This window comes from Lutjanus erythropterus, chromosome 2 (genome assembly GCF_056507025.1).
Source record: "Lutjanus erythropterus isolate fLutEry1 chromosome 2, fLutEry1.hap2, whole genome shotgun sequence".
Taxonomy (NCBI): Eukaryota; Metazoa; Chordata; class Actinopteri; order Lutjaniformes; family Lutjanidae; genus Lutjanus; species Lutjanus erythropterus.
In genome coordinates, this window is record NC_139318.1 from 21,435,525 (window position 1) to 21,454,253 (window position 18,729).

General features: G+C 38.3%; 1 protein-coding gene and 1 long non-coding RNA gene across 2 annotated transcripts; both read right to left on the reverse strand.

Moving 5' to 3' along the window:
• Window positions 1-6,681: 6,681 nt before the first annotated feature.
• LOC146331517 (uncharacterized) lies at window positions 6,682-7,031 on the reverse strand. The gene is made up of 2 exons (XR_014772474.1): window positions 6,974-7,031; window positions 6,682-6,872 (listed from the first exon to the last, which is right to left on the reverse strand). It is a non-coding gene; the product is annotated as an uncharacterized LOC146331517 (long non-coding RNA).
• A 29-nt stretch (window positions 7,032-7,060) lies between these two features.
• Window positions 7,061-16,726, reverse strand: mettl1 (methyltransferase 1, tRNA methylguanosine). The gene is made up of 6 exons (XM_084744681.1): window positions 16,504-16,726; window positions 16,055-16,179; window positions 15,754-15,938; window positions 11,133-11,246; window positions 9,097-9,198; window positions 7,061-7,206 (listed from the first exon to the last, which is right to left on the reverse strand). The coding sequence occupies exons 1-6, from the start codon at window positions 16,581-16,583 to the stop codon at window positions 7,087-7,089; spliced, it is 726 nt and encodes a 241-aa protein (XP_084600807.1). The 5' UTR covers window positions 16,584-16,726; the 3' UTR covers window positions 7,061-7,086.
• Between the last annotated feature and the right edge of the window lie 2,003 nt (window positions 16,727-18,729).

The window sequence follows — 18,729 nt, forward strand, 5'->3', positions numbered from 1 at the left end:
ATGTCAGATTCAGTTCAAAAGTGAGGGGGGCAGAAAGTGCCACCACCTCATTAATAATTAAAACTATAATTGGCAGCATAAACCACCATATTCTGGACAGACACAGACACGCACAGTAGGCTTGCACCAATAGATGCTGGTTTGTCTCCAAACAGAAAATGTGTAACTTGTATTTACACTGGGATAAACTGATACATAAGGAGCAGCAGAGATGGGCAGAACCTTTCAAAAGGCTGACCTGGAGACCGGCTACACAGACAGGACCACTATGGAGCTTGGTGACAAAGGTGGAACTACTCTGGAGGCTGGTAAAATAGGCAGTGGGACCTTTCTGGGGGATACTGGCAAAGGCAATACTCCTCAGCGAGGCTGATGATGGATGTTGGGCCATTCCAGAGGCTGGTCATGAAGGCTGGGCTGCTCTGTGGGGTAATGATGATGGCTGGGCCACTTTAAAATCTGGCAGTGAGGCTGTAGATGGGATCAGAGAGTGGTGGAGCCATGGAAAAAGGGGACCACTACAGCTCAGGATCAGGGATCTCCAGCAGGAACAAGGGATTGCGGTAATTCTGTGGCACTGAGCAGCAAAGAGGCCAAGGTACTAGGCAGCTGAGACTATAAGATACTGGGCTGGTAGCAAGGCTGTGGCTGGGGCATTGGCTTAGGCTGACAACTGGGAAACTGGGGCTGAGGCCTGGGCCGGTAGTATGGCCATGGCTTGGGCTCATAGCAAAGCTGCTGAGCTAAAAATTGGTGTGAAGCTTTAATCTCAGTCAAAGTTTGATGCCTCTCATCTGTATCATTGTGCATTTTGACAAGCACCTCAGAAGGATGCTGGGAGGTTGTTGAATGGTTATTCATGTGTGGGACCAATCAGGCATTTCCCATGATCATACTGCATAGTCATTTAAATGAAAGGGGGGTCGAGGTAGAGTGCTTGGACCGTGTAAAATATTCGTTCATTAGGATTGTATGTGGGATATGCTAACTCCCTGTAGTATGATGAACACCATGGGTCTGCTGTCAGACACAATGAAACACTGAAGAGATCCAGTTCAATTGTGATTTATTAATGACAGGCAGTTGGGGCAGGGTAGACTGGCTCCAACTGACACTGGCAAGGACCCCTTGGATTCCTACATCCAACACCCTTGGCCTCATTTGCAAACCTTCCATTAATCATATCTACTTTTTGATATTAACTTAGATCACATCATTTTTAAATGTCCAACGAATGTAATCACTGAAATATTGAAAGCCAATCAACATGGCAGCCAGTGAGCAGGAAATAATGCATGCCAGAGTCAGCCATAGTGATCTGGTGCTGCATATTATTCCATGAATGAAATGTGCAAGGCCTTTTAACAGAGGCAAACATGAAAGGTAGAAGAGAAAGGTTTTGAAAACTAAAAATGTGATTAGAGGTGAAACAAGTGATGTGAGATGGTTTTGGAGAGATGAGTTGGCAGCAAAAGACAGACTGATAAAGTGTGACTCTTGAAAAGTCATTTCAATCTGGGGGGAGCCATTGGGTTCTGATGATGGTTTTGGGTGGAGGAATGACAAAACTATTGAACGACAGGAGTTCAGGCTCAACCATAATGGAATATTTTTCCTCTTGAATAGTCACAGGCAGTCATGCAGCACGGGGGTGAACATAGGACAATTGGGAGATGCTGGAGACAAAGAAAACAATTTTTCTTTGTTGAGCTGAATGGCCTGAAAAGATTAGGTTAGAATCTCAGGTCAGATGAGGTTTTCATTTGTCTAGAACTGAGAGTCCCAGCTAAGGAAGGATTTCATGCTACCCTGGAAGATTTGCTATGATGTGGTTGTGCAGAACCTGAGCATAACTATTAATGCTGTGGGAAGAGAGGAGTCAGGATTTTCTGTCTAAGTAGAGCAGCTCAGATCGGTTTAGACCAAGCTTGAGGTTGCTGGCAGACATCCAGCTGGAGATGTGAACCAGGCAGCAGAGATGCACGCCTCAACCTGAGTATCAGGAAAGAAAGAGTGACTTGGCAAGAAATAGAAAATGTGTTGATGTGATTATGAATGTAGAAAGAAGACTAGATGAGATACCATCATGATAAATGATGACTTTAATTGGACAAGGAAACAATGAGCACACACATCCAGAGATGCTCTTGTATTGGAGTCTGGTAGCTGACAGCATTAAGGGTTTGAAAAACTTTGGAGACTGAAGACTGTGTAAAATTAAACAGTTTAAAGGAAAAGTTCAACTTCTTGTTAAATTCACTTCTCCGCTTTCTTGTCAGTGGTGAGATGAGAAGATCAATACCACTCTCAGATTAGTTTGGTAACTGTAAGGCTTCAGCCAGCAGCTGGTTGTAGACCGTGGGTAAAAACCTGCCACTGGTCACCTGTTTCAGGCTAGCAACCTACATGCTGAAAGCAAATTAGCACCTAGGTCGCTAATGGTACGAACATAAACAAGCTAGCAGGTGTTATCTTTTCTTTTGCAGTGATTTAGACATTTTAATTCCAGGACTTGCCTCCTGATGAGCAAATGTTCCACCAAAACAACCTCACCAGAAAGATTTTGTGACCTTCCTAACAAGTTGTTTCCCTGTTTCCCGTGTTGGTGCCAATATTATTAATCTTGTCATCCAGTTCTTGACAATAAAGCAAATATCTGTCAAAACGTCAAACTATACTGCTCTCTGTGTACTGATGCACAACATTGAATCACTTTCACTTGGTTTACATAGATGTAGCTGACGGAGGAGAAAGGTGACAATGAAATCATTTACTCAAGTTTTAACACATTCTGTGTTATAAGTGGACAGCTGCCTCTGTAAACACTTTCAGAAGGGGGGATTAACCTTTGACCTCAACAACTGACGTCCAGATGCAACAGATTCTTTGGGTATGAAACAACATCCACATTGCTTTACTAGAGTTACCAAATGCTAATCATTAAGTTTTGCTTTCTTCAATTCTCCTGCAGCGCATTTAATTAAACTCTTGTTTGATGACTTGATGGTACTAAAATGTTAAATGATGTACTTTGGCTGACTCAAATGGTTCTGCTGCCACATGGCAATAATAATAAGTGATAACAGAACAGCGGTTCCTCGACAACATCACAGATTTGATAGACTACAGTGGTGAACATTTTCACACCATAAAAAATTCTGTGAATACTTCCTGCATGTATCAAACCATGTGTGGACCTAAGGAAATGAGTCAGAGATTTGAGCTTCAGGTGTGTAAGTGTGTAAGATTTACATGGATCTATTGGCAGAAATGCAATATAATAGTCAGAAGTATGTTTTTATATGTTGTTAGTGTTATTACCTGTTATTACCTGAAAATTATAATCATGTCTTTATTACGATTGAATGAGCAGCTTATATGTACAGAGGTCACAGGTCCTCTGACATATAAAGAACACTGCACTGACCGCTTTGGCCTGTTGCTCCGACACATAAACATCACCACCATATTGGTCAAAACCAGCATGTGAACAAATACATGTAAATGAGGGAGTTGCCCTTTTTCTGGACTAAAAACATCATAACGTTTACATTTCTCAACTGAATTTCAATTTACTAATGTTGTGCTTTGATCAGTTTTTAATTTTTTTTTTCTAACTTCATGAAGCCTTGGATATAAAAATGACTAATTGAAATTGGTTAAGAAATGTAGATCGTATAGTGTTTTTTATTTGGAAAAATGTCAACTCGCTTGTTTACTTGTATGTGTTCACAGGCCGGTCTTGACTGGATCATCATGGCGGTGACACAACGTCCTTGACAGATTCATTCTTGACCTGGGAAATATTCGCAGCACAAGGTCCGTTTACATGGAGTTTTTGAAGCTTTCAGACACATAATGTAGGCTTCCTTAGCAGATGGAGTTGCTCAGCTGTCGTGGAAGGTCATGAGATGTGGTTGGAAGCTTTGGAAAATCCACGTACGTCAACACTGTGTTAAGAGTCAGAGGCCACTTTTTATTCGAATAAAAGAGCAATTAAAGACTTGATGGAAGAGATTTTTCAGTAAGCTGACTCTCCTCTTTATTTTCTTTCTTTAAAGGTAGCTAAATTTATTGGTGCTAATTGCTGTGATCTAATTTGGGTTGCGGCTGACAATTATTTTATCTCACAGCGTAATGATCAGAATTTTTTTTTTCCATGTACTTCATCACAATGTACTGTTAACGAAGTCAATTTAGTCAATTTTTTTGACTAAATCAACACTAGTCACCAGTGTACTGGATGATTAATAACATATAATAGCTCAGACAGAAATTAAACATACATCATAGAAAGTTTGAAAATGCGCCATAATGCAAATACACGTGGCTTCTTTCTTTCTTTCAGTCAGACGGTTTCTCTACCATGATTAAAACTGTATAAGAAATACTCATCTCCATCTCTTACTGTTAATAAATGCTGATTGAGCAATTAGTTTCTCCTCTCACAATGCCTTGCCAATTTGTTGAGCTATCCAATAACAGTAAATTCTGTTTATTTAAGAATACATTATTGCCCATGGATCTACTTCTCATAGGTACGCATGACCAGACAGATTGCTTCACTATTAAAAGTTTTAAGTATTTCATCACAACCCTGTGCCGTTTGATTTGGAGCAGAGACCTTCAGTGTCAACGGTCTCATTCAGCAAATACTGCTGAATGAAAGGGGGAATGTACTGTATTTTACATGTTCATCATCTATTCACAGATGGACTTTAGCCCACAAGCACACAGTAAATACGTACATTTTGTACTGTAGACTTAAGAATATTGAGAGACAGGGAATAAAACATACAGCCTAACGCACACTCACAAATGTGGCTGAATAAAGCCAGAATGCCAATAACTTTAGCAAAGCATACAGAAGTTAAATATTTTCTATATATTGATAGTATGACTTTTACTTTGAGTGCTTCAGTTACTCCCTGTGATCATTTTGAGTTTTCTGGTGTCTCGATTTCTATCACGGAGGCATGTGCTGTCCTGTTCTTAATCACCACCCCCTGCAGCAGCAAAAGGGCCTCGTTTCCAAACTCCTGACAGACAAAATTACCAACCTGTAATATAAGGCTAAAAACATGAAATTAGGCCAGAAAACCCACTGTTTCTGTTACACACACCTTTGATTTGGACTTCACAAAGATCCTCAGCAGACATGTCTAACAGATGAAGATAATATAATGGGTCTTTTTTTGGATATCGACATTTAGGAGCAACACAAGCTGTGGTCAAAGTGTGGTTTTAAATGAATGAATTAGATGGACTAAGAAGAATGTAAGAAATTGAATTTAAAATATTCAAAAAGTCATTATAATTACCAACAGAATATGAAGAAATAACTTCTGATATTATGCCAAATATGTTTATATACTGGTTAGCAGGCTAATCAGCTAGCCTCTGCCTGTTCCATTTCATACATTTTAGGATGACTTAACCACGGAAAATGTGGTGGAGATGTGGAAGCTGTGAAAATCTACAGAGAAGAACTTGGTAGGAAAGGGTGCACTATTTTGGGGAACTAAGGTTATCGGGAAGAAACCAGTGAACCGGTTCCTTCGTCTCAGAATGACGACCTGACAAATTTACCTTCTGTTCTATCCCGACATCATGAATAACCTTGTTTTGGAAGCCTGCAGCCAGATGGTGTGTAGATGGCGAGAGAGGCTCAGTATCAGCTCATGAATGATGTGTACACTGTAAAAGCCAAGATAGATGATCAACTGCTCTTTACATTTTAGAAAATTTCATATCTAAGTTTTAGGATTTCTAGTCTTAATAGTCTACTAGTGCAACTTTTTGATCAAAATGCTAATCCGTCATAAACACAAGCACAATTAAAACATCTCTCTGCAACCACTTTTAACCACAAGTTAATTAATCTTTGGTTTGGTTGACCAACACTGACCATTCTGTTGTGTTGTTTAGGTTCAGTACCTCCAGCTTGGTTATCCTCTGAATGGACGAGGTGCCACGAAAACAATATCGAAGGGACAGAGCATTTCCTTCTTTCTTATGATTTGATTTGGGTTGACACCCCAATTTTCTGGTAATAGGCTGGCCCCAATTTGTCTGGAGTATGAATTTAATAGGTGGCCAATTCTCACATATAGCTCCTTTAAATGTAAATTACCTCTCCATATCTTAATGGTTAACTGGAAATGTCTTACAAACCTATAGCTATTTAACAGCTTTCATATGTTGTTGACCAAACAACTTTGTCAAAAAGGCAAAAAACATTTTAAACATGATTGTGTCACAGTTATTGCTGTGAACACTGCGTGTGCTGCGTTCACTTCTTACAGAACGTGCTGCAGCTTGAAGGTTTATTTTTAAAGCAGACAGTGACCCACAGCAAACAAGCTAGATGTAGATTGTTTGCCGTGTTCTCAGTCTAATCCACTTCAGATTCAGCCACCAATACAGCAAATTACCAAACTGAAACCAACTAAGTTATATCATCGGACAGAAATGTTTTGAAATGAACAGCAAACATTGAGGCCCCATCTCATGAAGCAGGATTAGAAAAGATGGGTGGATAACTGTGCTCTCTAAAACCTAAACTCCCCTTTAAACCAAGTGTAAAGACAAATTAAAAAGAGCTATTCTGTTTTTTTTTCCAACCCTAGATAACTGCAATGCAAAACCCAACATGTAATTAACAATGAACAAAACCCAACACAGAGTTTTTGTTTTACTAAAAGTATTTACAGCTTTACAGGAAATAAAAGCAGCACTTTGGAATTTGGCAAAAGAAACTGAAGAACATGATTAAAAATTTATTTCTAAAAAAGAAATGCAAAACACCTCACAAGCCTAGTCTGAGTAGAGATCGATTTGTGATTTAATTCCCTTGTACTGTCTTTTGTGAGCTGTGGAATGAAAAAATATAAATTATATGAAAAGAACTCATAAATCCTCCATCAGGTAATGATGTAAATGTTCGTCCATTAATACCACAAATACTGTTCACCTGCCGGGGGAACGAGCCACAGCTTTCATCTCCACAGAGCAGCAGCCTCATCCTCCATGTTCAGATGACTGCAGAGGACAACTTTCACTTCACTGCACGTCCAAACTGTTCAATCATAAGTTTGGATCCTCAATCCTCTGGAAAACAGCAAGGAAATTCTTGCCTCCATTTCTCTGGACTTTCTTTCCTTCCTCTGTGCAGGTACCCAGTCGACTCACAATAATATCACCAACCTGTCAAAATAAGATTGAACACATTTACATTAAAGGACACAGTGTACAAGGTTCATTTATGTCTCACTTTATGACACAGGATTGTACAACGAAATGCAAGGTGTGGTTTGTTTATGCTACTTAGAATAAAGTATTATTTATGGTGGAGTGCAGAGGTTGAATTGAGGAAAGACGGTGCTTTGTAGTAGACTGGGAGAACAGGATGCAGATAAACTAAACTAAACTGACTCAGTTTATTCAAACTATTCATCAACTTCACTCATCATTACCATTGTGTTTCTTACTGTATTCAAAGTATGTCAACTATAAAACATGCAAACTGAACTTATTTTGTCTTATGGCTGGTACCTGGTGCTCAGAACATAACACTTATGAAACAATATTTTATTTTTCTTATTTATGAGGTTTCTCACTACCAGAGGTCTCTCTCCTCATTCAGTCTCTACCTTGCACAACCACAGCAGTGCGCTCTCTCTCTCTCTCTCTCTCTCTCTCTCTCTCTCTCTCTCTCTCTCTCTCTCTCTCTCTCTCTCTCTCTCTCTCTCTCTCTCTCTCTCTCTCTCTCTCTCTCTCTCTCTCTCTCTCTCTCTCTCTCTCTCTCTCTCTCTCTCTCTCTCTCTCTCTCTCTCTCTCTCTCCTTATTAAACAAATGGAAGCTTTTTGGTTTTGCTATTTTCCAACACAAATTGCAACCAGACCCAGATGCAGAAGCTGGGTACACTAAATAAATTAAGCGAAGACACAACTGGGAGAGAGCATCAGCATTTGGTTCATGAGCTCCGCCTGGATAGCGCCTCGTTTCAGTGACATTTCAGAATGTCTGATCTTGATTGGCCACTGCTTTGTGACATCAGGTTTTGTTTTTCCAAAAGTTTACTTTGTTGTAACATTTCTGTCACACACTGCTGTGTTTTTTTCCTTCGGCATACCCTGCGCCCTCTGCCGCCTCAGCCTAAACAGACTACTCCCAATCAAAGGGAATGGGAGGACTGGTGTTTTCGCAGCAATGCCTGCTTCTGTTTGAATGAGGCCTCAGACTGTAAATATGAAGCGACCACTAGCAGCTGGCAAATAGTCCAGTACATAACTCCTCATAAAACATTGAGTCAGGGGTTTTACACTTCAGTTACTCAACGGATTAAACAAATGAGATCAAATTAGTTTAGAGGTGACAGTAGGTGCGGTTTGCTACATTTGGGTGACTCAGCTCAACGGTTTCCCCTTATCTTTATGCAAAGTATAAAGCATGCTAAGTTAGCTGGATGCAGCTTCATATTTGGTATATGGATGAGAGTGATTATCAGTCTTCTTATATAACTCTTAGCAACTAAAGCAAATATTATATTTCCCAAAATGTTGAACTTTTCCTTTAAAAAGGAGCTAGCTGTGTGTTGTGCTACCAAACATGTGAAAACTATTGGAGAAAATAGTTTTTTTTATTTTACATGATATAAGGCATTTCATTTTACCAATGGTGACCTTTTCTGTTGTCCCTTGGTCTGTGGTTTTGTCAAGAAACAACAAAAAAAAAGTTAAAAAAGGAGCTTTAACTTGTTAACAATCCACCACAAATAGGCAACACAACCAAAGTAGTTAATTAAGGCTCTTTATCTGATGTGGCTTCAAGGTTAACAATGAGAATAACTGTCTCGGAATAACGTGAAAATGTTACCATGTTGGAACAATGGGAGGTTCTTCAGTTCTTCCCATTTTTCTGACATTTCGTTAATGCAGCGTAAGCAAGGCTAATCATCTGCCGTTTGCCTGAAACTCATTTTCTCATTAAACTAAGAAAATGAAGAAGCGTTTATCAAAAACTTTTGAATTACAAATTACAAAATGCTGTTGCATGACCTGCAAACACGGGAGAAAATCTGCATGTAAACGTACCAGTTCTTCATCAGACACACGTGTAAACAGTGGATGTTCAGTGAAGTGCTTCACCATCCAGACGTGCACTTCCTCCACATCTGTCATGGTATACACCAAACCCTGCCATGACCAGACAAACACAGCAAGGTTATTAACACAGTTCTGGGAAAAATAAGTTAGCAAAGCTTCATTGGTGGTTAAACAAACACCCATTTATTGATCACAAAATAAACCTGTAATGAAAAGAAAAGAAAAGAAAAGTACAAACCGATTTTATTCTTTTTTTAAAATGGACATTTCAGCTTTAGAGTTAAAAGGTTTCATCACCTGTAGAGAGCAATGCTCCTTCCTAAAAAGATAAAAATAACCTACAGACAACATAGAGGTGAATCACCTGTGTCACTGTAGTTTACTCTGGAGGCTGGACAGATAACATTTCTAGAACAAGGATTTCTTAGAAAACTCAGCAATGGCACAGATTTCCACACCAGCGCATGTCAGCAGATAAGTTAAACACACCTGTTTACTCTTTCAGGTGGAGTCTGACTCAAAAGCTACTTTCTAATAACCAACACACTGTGAAACTGCTTCTATAAATGAACAATTTCTTGACAGCTTCCCTGCCCACCAGCATAGTTATGGTCGTGTGCCAGTGCTGAAGGCCCTTGTAGAGCTTACACACACACACATACACACACCCACACCCACACACACATGAATGCATCAGTGCACACACCAGAGGAAAAAACGATAAAGCCAAATTTAGACACAAGCCTTCCATTGTTCCCAAAAACCTCCATCAGCGCTCACGCCTCATTCAAGTGTCCCACTGCTGCTCTGACAGCTCTGACAGGCAGGAGCAGGGTGTGTGCAGAAGTCAACCAGCTGCAGGCCACACCGGTTGCTCAATTATATTTCACTGAATTCATGGATTTCTGCACACTGCAATCAATTGATAAAATGAGGGGAGAGATAAATCGTTATGCAACCATTAGTTAGTTTTAAGAATTGTTTTTTTTTTGCTATTAAGTCAATGCATTCAATCCTTCTTAACTGTGTTGGGGTGGTGGCAACATTTCAATAGCAGATATGTAAAAACCTGATAATATAATTAAAAATACAGCATCTTATGTGTGTAGGAGATCCTACGGTGGCTGTAAAACTCATACAAAGGCTGCACATGTCTAGAGTCAGTGTCTGGTTTGTTCTTCCTGGGCTACTGTAGAAACATGATGGTGTAACATGGCGGTTTCAATGGGAGAGGACCCGCACCCTCTGTAGATATAAACAGCTCATTCTGATGTAACAACACAATGATACTGATTTTCAGGTGATTATTCACCAATAAAAACATACTTATGGATATTAGATTCGATTCCTGCCATTTTGTGACAATAAATAAATAAATCCCATAAATCTTTGGGATTTATTGTCACTTGGGAACTTTTATTAACACCATACACAAGCAACACCATTGCACTGGTTGATATATCATGTAAAATGAGCAAGTTTAAGTGTTTTTTACCATCCTGCTGCTGTAAATACTCACATGTGCACCAAATGTGTATTAGTGTATAATCAAATGCACCACTGACTACTGTTTAAGTGCAATTTTCTAAAAACTACAGTTCCCAGCTGTTCTTGGAAATGATTTACCTGATAAAAATGAAACTATATATTTGTGATCCATTTTAAATCCCTTCTGTCTTCAGCAGAATTAGGTGTGCTTGTGGCTGAGTGCCACCATTGTGGAAGAATGTTGGAAAGTACCAAGAGATGTACCAATTAATTGTTAATGGCAGTTTTTTCATTTTTCATTTAACACACATTAATCAACACTTCTGTAACTGTGCTATAGTGTCTATTGTTGTCATTATTGTTGTGTTTTCAGAGGGTACCATGAAACTTTTCATGGGATTGGTTGACAATAAGAAAATTATAGAGTCGTGTCTCATCTTTTAATGGAGTGATACTAAACAAACACTGAAAAGTACTGCAGAAAGAAACGACAATTATTATTATTATCAATAAATCAGCCTAGCTTATGTACATACCCCGACTCTCAGTGTGTAGGCGTACTCTGCCAACAGTGTGGGACTAATGATCCTCCATTTGTGTTTTGTCTTCTTAAAGTGAGGGTCAGGGAAGAGGAAGAACATCTTACTGAGCTGAAAGACACAAACAAAAGGGTCAGAAACTGTAAAATAAACGTAGAGGTGTACAAAACTTTAGTCATTACTTGCTGTCATTCCCACACAAACCTTCCATTTCTACCTACTTTGATACTCTGGCCCTAAAATGTATGAATGTCATCACTTTAAATGTGGCCCCCATTATATTTTGTGGTTGGTTTTTAAGCACCGTGGATTGCAAAACTGGAATTTCCCTCCTTGATTTTTTTTTCTTTCCATGTCTCTGTCTTTGACAAGTGTACGCGTGAAGGCTCCATTGATATTAGTCTGGCTGATAAATTAAAAACCATTCCAGTAACCTTTTATTAGATAAAATAAATAATGTCAGGTATAGACAGAAAGACGTGGGGATAATCACTGGGGACTGCTGCCGCCTCGGGGGCCACTTCTGTGCTGATGGAAGATGGAAAAACCTTAACACATTGAATTACTTTTCGGTTACAAAACATACCAAGAAGAAGAGGGAAAAAAAGTATTTCAGGTCTTTTGAATTTCCTGTTTCAACACTTGAAACACATCATGCATGTGAGAAGGATTGGGACTAGATTTTGAGAACGAGTCTGGGTGGTCGTTTATTTCTGACACTTGGAAAATCTGTCTTCTAATCATGAGCAAGGAGGACAACTACTACCAAAGGAAGCTGCAGCTGGAGAAAAGTTAAATCTCTGCTGAATGAATAAAAAGATGGAGATGCAGTTTATGAACGAGTTGACTAGAGTGCCGCTGGTCTGCAAAATATAGCAGCTTAATACAAAACCAAGCCAAACTTCTTTTTTTTTCTCTCAAACATTTCCAATCTCAGCTTGGCAAGAGGCTTCAAGGCAGGCTGCACAAATAACAGTCATATTATTTGAAATGACCAGAAATATAAATTCAAAATAAATTAAATCAATATATGTGTTTTTACATGCAACACCAATATAATCTGCATCCATAAATGTGTCAGTGTTACAGCAATTGCCCTCCTGTGTTCGTTTCTCAGTTTATACTCGCTTGGGGCATTTGAGGTGAAGTTTCTAATCCAGGGTACCCAAATTAACCCTGGTACACTAAGCCCACTGTGTAAACTAATGCGAGTTTCAACAAGTCATAGATTACTGCAGCTAATTGGAACGGATAAATGCCGTCATGCACCGCTCTATACTCAGCTGATGCGATGCCTTGCGTGTCGGTCAATGACCCCATTGTTGTGAAATCCTGGATTTATTGAGCAATCTGAATAAATTAATTCACTCCATATGTTAAACATGAGGAAAGTAATTATAATTCATTTAAGTCAGAAACGTTTGGCCTTATTACCTTGGCAGTGCCAGGACAGACTGTCAGCTTCAATTTAACGGCCAGTCGGATGAGCTATTACAGAACTGCAGAGAACTGCAGACCTTGTGTACACAAGTTCCAGTTTAGTTTAAATTAACATCGTATACGTGTTATTTATACATATATTAAACGGTAACTTTGGTATTTTTCAACCTGGACCCTATTTTCCCACATTTGTGTCTAAGTGACTAATGGAGACAACAATTTTTTTAATTTGTCCAGTACTGAGTGAGAGTGCTGCCGCCAGCAAAAGTTAAAATAAGCTATAGGTAATCCTTATGTGCACTGTCAAAATCTGACCACCTTAAGTGCTTATTAAGCACCTTTGTTGAATACTCGATTCTGATTGGTCAATTATAGCATTCTACAACATTATTTGTTAAGAACAGACCATTGTTATGGATGCAATTCTGATCATTCTGGAAGAACAATAAAGTTATTTTTAAATTAATATTTTGTGTCAAAATATTGAATTGTTTTTATCACTACTGTGTAATAAGCGGGATAATGTACAGTGATTGGGTCATTATTGCCATATAAACCCCCTACACGTCATCATCTTGTCAGGGTTTATTTCGCAATAATAACTTGTTCACTGTACTCACATTTTGCCACATACAGGAGAGAAGTGCTAGAGAGTTTGGAAACAGTGAGAATAACCACAAGTAGGCTTTCAGATTCTGTTAATTGAAAATGCTAATAGTGAAAATGCTAATGCTAATAATCAATGAATCAATGAATCATGAATAATTATTAAGATACAAAACACAATTTTTTTCCCTAGTGTTTTCCCTCATTTTCGTTTTTACTTCATTTTTTTCTCATTTAAGTTGAAGATTAAGTGTCATTATTCAACTAATCAGTCAGCCAGACAAAACAATGAGGCACAATTACTGCCATTCCTATACTATTAATTATTAGCAATTAACACACTTCTAATTACTTAAAATTTTAACAGCAATTAATTGATTGATGGTTAATCAATAACATCTCTAGCCAGAATATTCTCACATCTGACATGGTGAATTTTGACAAGATCTTATCTTAATCTTTAAAAAAGGTCTCTCATTGTAGTGATCTTTTTCAGAGTGTTGTAAGGTGCTTAAAATAACAATCTGAGCCTGTCACTGGCCTATTACTCCCCTAAAATGTTTTCAGAGACATACTTTAGTGTACTTTTTAGCTGTAACGAGAGAAAAATTGTGACCAGGCAGCTGCCATTCTGTGCAGTATCCTGATAAAATAAACATAGAAGCTCTAATAGTAACACACACAGAGGGAGTGTGACTTCATTCTCATCTCTGATCATCATTACTCCACTTTATCTTCACCAAGCAAATAGTTGTCTGCTGACATCTAGTGAGGCTGAATGTTGCATCTTTAAAGGTGATGATAGAGACCAATGTTTTCACATGCATTAATGATGTTGGATTGTTGATCATTAAAGTGATACATCGATCCAAACCAATGGATTGTTTCACCACTATAATCTAATATACATGGTTGTCACAGTCAGTAATATGTTGCTTTAAATTTATTTTTTATTAATGAAATATAAAAATACATTGGGTTATGCTGTAGACTTAAGAATGTGACTGTTTTTTAAGGGAGAGCAGGATTCATTAAGTCCAAAGTAACATCATTCCCCTGCGTTACTCTATATATTATATATTTATAGTGATACAGTAACAGTTTTAGGCTTGCTGTCATTTAGGATGGGAAAAAACGTTTTAGACAAGATGATGGTGAAAGAGGAAATTCATGAAAAACAAAGTGGAAAATGCACGCACAGACCTGAGCCCCATGAGTTGGATCACAAGAACATCTGAAGTGGCTCTTCCTCAGACCTCTCAGACTCTGGCAGTCTGAGGAAGAGCCTATAGCTCGAAACGTCACACCAATTAACGTGTTGAACGAGAGCTCTTTTGGCGTGTGCATTTTTTCCTTTTCTACTCAGAATGAGGTAATTTAGGTAAACATTTACAGCAGGGTACATGTGTGTTATAGTACAGGGCTCCAAAACTTTTTCACCATCCTCCCAAAACTCACAAGGGGGAGTGCTAACATTGTTCACAGCAGCCATACTGACAAGCCTACCTGCAGATGTGCCTGCAGACATTTTTGTTTATCAGCCTTGTGAGTGCAAAATGCCAGATAACTGACATGATTAATTGGCCAACCAATTAATTTGTCTGTTGCTATTATTTAATTTCTCCATTGAAACTATATTCATACACAGATGGGCTGAGAATAATGCTTCTTAAGTGGCTCACTATAAAGGAAAAAGCAGTGACAGGCTATTGTGATGAGGACAAAACTGCAGCCTCTCAAGGCTTGGGCTGCAAGTAACAATTATTTTCATCATCAATCAATCTGCAGATCATTTTCATGATTAATCATTTAGTCTATAAAATGGCAAAAACTGGAAAAAGAAATACTCATCATATATTCACTGAACCCAAAGGGGCATCTTAAAATTGCTTCTTTTATCCAACCAACAGCCCAAAACCCAAAGACTCTTTATTTACTACCATTAGTGTCAAACAAAAGCAGCAAATCTTACCATCAAACAGCTGGAACCTTCAAATATTTGATATCTTTGCTTGAAAAGTAACTGAAACATTCATTTATTAATTATCTGTCTGTCTTTCAATCAACTAGGGCTGCATCAAATAATTATTTTCATTATCAATTAATCTGCTGATTATTTCCTCAATTAATTGATTAGTTTTTGTTTTTACAAGTGCAGAAAAGTATTTAAAAAAAATGCTGATTAGTGTTTTCTAAAACTCACTTTGTTGACAACCAAAAGATATTAAATTTATTGTCATAAAGAAACCAGAAAATATTTACACTTAAGAAACAAAAATCAGACACTTTGGACATTTTCCATTAAAACAATGACTGAAAATGATAAGTCAGTTTTCAAATAGGAGCTAATTAATTTAATAGTTGATGAAAGACCAATTGCTTGCTGCAGCTCTACAATCGATGACTCCTTGCAGTTCCACTCAAGACTAAAAAGTTCTTGGAGAGACTCCTCATTAGTGAGTGAATGAAGCATCCCAGCATCTGATAAGGAGCAAGAAATGCTCCAATCTGTTCTGTTATCACACAGCAGCAAACACAACACACACACACACACACACACACACACACCTACCTGTCCTTTAGAGAAGAAGTTGGGGAGGTACTTCATCGCATTGCTGCGAAGGCAGGCAATGTTCTGATATTTTCCTGATTCTGAGGCTCGCAATGACTGGATACGATCCCGAACATAATCCGACACTTTAACTCGGATCTCCAGACCCAGGATGAGCTTGTCTGGGAAGAGTGGAGACAACTCCACTGGGGGAAGGTAAAGACAAGAACAGAGACATGAATGGAGGAGACACAAGGTCAATACAGAGCAAAGCTATGACCTGTGAGAACTGTAGGTGATCAGATCAGGGACATAACCCTACCTAAAAGCCCCCCATATCCACATCCAATGTCTGCAAACTCTACTTGGGGGGTCTTCTCTGAGGGACTACCAGAGAAGAAGTGTGGATACAGCTCGGACCAGTCCATTTCCTCTGGACACACAGGGCTGAGGGGAGAAGAGGATGATTTAAATGCTATGAATTACTTTATAGTGAGGAAATATGACAACAGCTGTCAGTGTACAGAGTAACAGTCTCAGTGTGTCTGGGAAAATGTTGAATTTTACTGCAGAAAGGAGACAGAAGGGAGACTAAAAACAAAACTTCTCACATTCCTACAAGCCACCAGAGTTATGTCAGCAGCTAATTGACTTGCTTGTCACCTTCTACTTTTATAAAGACACACCTGAGTCTGGCATTAACATCAGCAGACAGTGACAAAAAGTGTAACTGCGGGTATTAAACTGGGACACATGGACATCATCACTCACTAATCAAACGTGTGGTAAGCCATCGGATTTGAATGGGCTCTCTGTCTGTAGTAACGCTTCTGCGGCATCGACGAACTCATGTTGGATTCAAAGAAAAACGTCCGCACAGAAAATATCCACTTTATCTCTTAATTATTAAATAAACTCAGCTTTCCACTTCTCAATGGCGATTCTACACCAGTCACGTTTGTTTCCAGTTCAACAACGGCTGTGAGTCGCGACGCTTTTACGTCATCAACAAGCGTCTTCGGGGTTGCCAGGTTGTTGAAAACGGCTGTACTTTATACTTCACTGTTTGTTTTCATTATTTTATCTATCTATATCACCACACTACACCTCATGTTTGGTTTGAATTCCACAATACAAATATACACAAACACGGTTATAGTCCTACATTTAACTTTTTACCTTTAATTTTAAATCAGTTAACTTTAATTTAATTTAAAATTATATTTCCAGCCCCTCGCGACCGTTCATAAGCGGTTATGGACAATGAATGAATGAATGAATTTGACTTAAAGTATCAGCAAATTTACTTGAACTATTAAAAGTAAAAGTAAACTCTTTACTATGCAGGAACAAATGCTCCTGTCCGTGTATTATTATTTATTGGCAAAAGACAGCCATATCTACTGGTGGCTTCTTATCACAATTATGTACTGAGTTGAAATCAGTTCACAAGTAATTTTACACGGTCAGGTTGTTTAATTTGAGTAGTAGATGTTTTAATACAATTAAAACAAGATGTAGCTGACTCAGAAAATGTGTATATCACAGGAGAATGTCCTTGTTTTCTTTTTTGCCTTGTGATAATATTGTAAATAGTTTTTTGATAGTGTACCTTTGTTTATGAAGCAGTAGCGACATCTACTGGCCAAACCCGTGTATTGTACTGAGTAGGCAGCATGCTCTGCTCACAGGCCTAACAGTCAATAAGACAGTGAGAAGGTGTATTCTGCTAGAAGTTGTCCTCAGAGGCCACATGCAGGAAGATTTTGACACAGAAGAGTAGCTGTGCAGTAAGAATTATGACAACTCTAAATTTCTGGGCAGGAGACGCACACGGTTATGTTTTTGTATTTTATTTTGCCCTTATAATATTTTATGTTTGTGCATTTTTTTGTGTACTAATAAGATGCTTGTGTTTGTGATTATTTATTTCAGTTTTTCACTGTGTTTGCTGGTTAAAAGATATTGCTGGTAAAAGGAAGAAATACTGAATACTAAATACTGGTCCAACATCAGTCGGAGCGTGGCTTCTCTGTCTTAGAGGAAAACTTTGGGAGCAGTTATACAAGGTCCTAGTATTTAATTTTGGAATGATATCATTATGTTTAAAGGGGAACTCTGCTGAAAATCCATCTTTTGATTATTAAAAACTGAATGCCTATATGCCTTAAAGGTGGGTTGGTTTGTGTCAACATGCATCACCATGTAACATGTTCTCCACAATAGAGCTAAACTCTAGTTTAGAGGTAGAATTAAGAGGGGAAAAAAGCATGATAGGAAGGAAAGACAAAACCAAACTAACTAGAAAAGTTAGGAAAATAGATCTTAATTTAAGTAATAATGAATAGGGCCTACTATTTGGTTGCTTATTTGATAAGATGTGAATTGTGTCACCAAATGTTTTGTGTTTAAAATATGAATCAGCAAAGTAAAACTACAGCCATCATATAAATGTAGGCCTCGTGAAAAAAGTGCAGAATTTGCTTCTGAATGAGCCAAAGTACAACATATAATAAAATGGAAATAGACAAGTAAAAAAGTGTATTTATGTGTAGTACTTTGATAAACAATCACTGATGCTATAGTTTAGTTGCAAGTTCACATATTTGAACCGATGCAGTTATGTTTAATTATTACATGTGTAACAGGAGAGTCTGTAAACCCCAAGAGAGCAACGTTATATGTGTTTTATTGTTTGGCTGTGAACAGAATAAAACAAAATGATTCCTATGGAAAATATATCCCAGCCACAGTTAAACACCAAGAAAACAGAGTCTGGGGAATATAAAAGAAAATAACTCAAGGGTTTTTTCATACTTACTGAAGCCATTCTATTCACTCTTGTCCTGAAAATGTGTGACATTTTCCCAGTGGATCATAAAATATACTTCACCTCATGATTTTTAGTGTCCAAACAGCCACACAGCTAGAGATAATTCTCTCAGTGTTGTCTGTCAGATGAAGATGCTGCAGTTCCCTCTGGGTGTCTTCCAAGTC

What these genes read in the sequence shown, in the direction of transcription:
- mettl1 (XM_084744681.1), bottom strand. Translation starts at nt 16,583, where the DNA reads ATGAGTTCGTCGATGCCGCAGAAGCGTTACTACAGACAGAGAGCCCAT. An exon ending in GCTTACCACACGTTTGATTA is followed by an intron (nt 16,180 to 16,503) that starts GTGAGTGATGAT and finishes TTCTCCCCTCAG; the next exon opens with CCCTGTGTGTCCAGAGGAAA. An exon ending in TGGATATGGGGGGCTTTTAG is followed by an intron (nt 15,939 to 16,054) that starts GTAGGGTTATGT and finishes ACCTTCCCCCAG; the next exon opens with TGGAGTTGTCTCCACTCTTC.